General features: G+C 41.0%; 1 protein-coding gene across 1 annotated transcript; it reads left to right on the top strand.

The window, feature by feature from the left end:
- Positions 1-715: 715 nt before the first annotated feature.
- Positions 716-1,663, top strand: LOC141133049 (olfactory receptor 6B1-like). The gene has a single exon (XM_073622174.1). The coding sequence runs from the start codon at positions 716-718 to the stop codon at positions 1,661-1,663; it is 948 nt and encodes a 315-aa protein (XP_073478275.1).
- The last annotated feature ends 676 nt before the right edge of the window (positions 1,664-2,339 follow it).

The following is a 2,339-nucleotide window of genomic DNA, read 5'->3' as shown; positions in this document are numbered from 1 at the left end:
AACTTTGTCAAATCCTCCCCCTTGCTGTGAGTGACAGCCTAAGACACAGGCATTATTTTTTAATTCCCTCCCCCACTCCTTTCTTCAGCAGCTGTGCAAGGATTAGCTGTTCCACACCTCAGCATGATTTGGCATGCTGAAGTCATGTGGTTACTTTTCTGTCTTTTCACTGGATGTTAGAGATCATAGCAGAAGTTCAGCAGAAGTTCAGTGTTAGAAATACACAGAGAAAATGCATATTGACAAGGGGAGTGTAGAGGTGGGCGGGGAGTCTACTGACATCACGACTCCACCCACCGAGCTCCAGACAACAGACCCACCCACAGAATCTGCAGTTTTTTGGGTCTAATAACAGACAGAGGGGAGACATTTGACAGGTAAAGATACATGCAGGAGGCATGTATATCCTTATAGATAACCCCTATGGCAATAGTTTAGAAAGGATGACATTGGGTTTACATCCACTTTAATTATGAATTCATCATTTAAAAATGGATTTTGTATTTACTCGGGTTATCTTTGTATAATATAAAAATTTGTTAGATGATCTGAATCACTTAAGTGTGACAAATAAGCAAACAAATAAAAAAGACAGGAAGACCTGTACAAAAATAGCTTTGATTTTACACATTCTTTAAAAAGACTGTAATTTACCTCATTCTTAGCTATATGTATATTGAATCCTGATACATTACTTGAATCTATACTCTTTCAGATGATATCTTTGGAGTTGGAAGTGAAGGAAAATTTTACAAATGTCATCAGTACCTTCATTATTTTGGGTTTCCCCAGCTCCCCTCCTGTCCGGATGCTATTTTTCTTCATATTTCTTTTCATGTATATTTTGACCATTGTAGAAAACCTTTTTATCATCATAATAATCTACTACAGTCCCAAATTACATAAGCCAATGTATTTCTTTCTGGGGAATCTGTCCTTCCTTGAGACATGGTATGTGACAGTCACTGTCCCTAAATTACTGTCCATATTTCTAAATGGAAATAATACGATTACATATGTTGGTTGCATGTGCCAGCTTTTTTTTTTCCTTTGCCTGGGCTGCACGGAGTGTGTTTTATTAACTGTTATGGCATTTGATCGATATGTGGCAATCTGCAATCCTTTACATTACCAGACTATAATGAACTGGCACATTTGCTTTATTCTAGCTCTTTCTACCTGGCTTATTGGCTTGGCTATATCTCTTCTAAAGATTTACTTTATCTCTAAGCTAACGTTTTGCCATTCAGTAATCATCAACCATTTTTATTGTGATGTTTCACCTATACTTAATCTTGCATGCACAGACATGACATTAACAGAACTTGTAGACTTTATTCTTGCTCTGGTTATTCTTTTGGTGCCACTTTTACTCACTTGCCTCTCTTATTTGTGTATATTGTCTGCTATCCTTCAAATTCGAAATTCAACTGGACGCAAAAAAGCATTTTCGACTTGTGGCTCCCATCTAGTTGTCGTCATCATGCTTTATTCAACCACTCTTTTTATGTATGCTAGACCAAGTAAGGCTCAATCTATTAATTCTAATAAACTGGTCTCTGTTGTCTACACAGTGGTGACACCCTTTCTCAACCCAATTATTTACTGCTTAAGGAACAGGGAGGTGAAAGCAGCCATTGAAAAACTTGTATACAGGAACTGATATGAAAAGTCAACTGTGTGTAGTAATTGACTCTGCAAGTGCAGCTGCTCCAGAGCTTAGTAAATGAGCAGAAACTCTGCTGACTTCCATCATCCAATCATGTTCCAGCAAAAATGCTGTTTTATTTTCCTTGCACGTGATTGGGTACTCTTTGCAAAGGGAAGCCTTACCTCATTTACTAAGCTCTGGAGCATCTACACTTGCAAAGTGCACAGTCTATTTGCCTTTGGTAAATTAACCCCTTTGTGCAGCACTTGACTGTTAATTTAACATTGGAAACTTGAAAACCTTAAAGCGGAGGTCCACCCACCGCTGCAAAAATTAAAAGCCAGCAGCTGCACATACTGCAGCTGCTGACTTTTAATAATCGGGCACTTACCTGTCCTGGAGTCCAGCAATGTCGGCACCTCAGCTGATGTTTCCATCAGTTGTCGGGTGCATGCCGCCTCCATTGCGAGTAAGGGAACCCGGCAGTGTAGCCTTACGGCTTCATGCTGGGAACTCTACTGCACATGCACTCCGCTCCTCTCTCCTACTGGCCTGGCAGCCGGGGAAGGAGGCGGAGGAGGAGGGAGCCCCAGCGATGATGCAAATACCCCTCGGATGAGGCTCCCGGAAGTGGGGACAGGATACTTGTGACGGACAGGTATCCTGCCCCCCCCCGAAAGGTGCCAAA

Source organism: Aquarana catesbeiana, linkage group LG01, assembly GCF_042186555.1.
Source record: "Aquarana catesbeiana isolate 2022-GZ linkage group LG01, ASM4218655v1, whole genome shotgun sequence".
In the NCBI taxonomy this organism is placed as follows: domain Eukaryota; kingdom Metazoa; phylum Chordata; class Amphibia; order Anura; family Ranidae; genus Aquarana; species Aquarana catesbeiana.
Note: the sequence above shows the minus strand (reverse complement) of the source record. Positions and strands in the feature narration are given on the sequence as shown.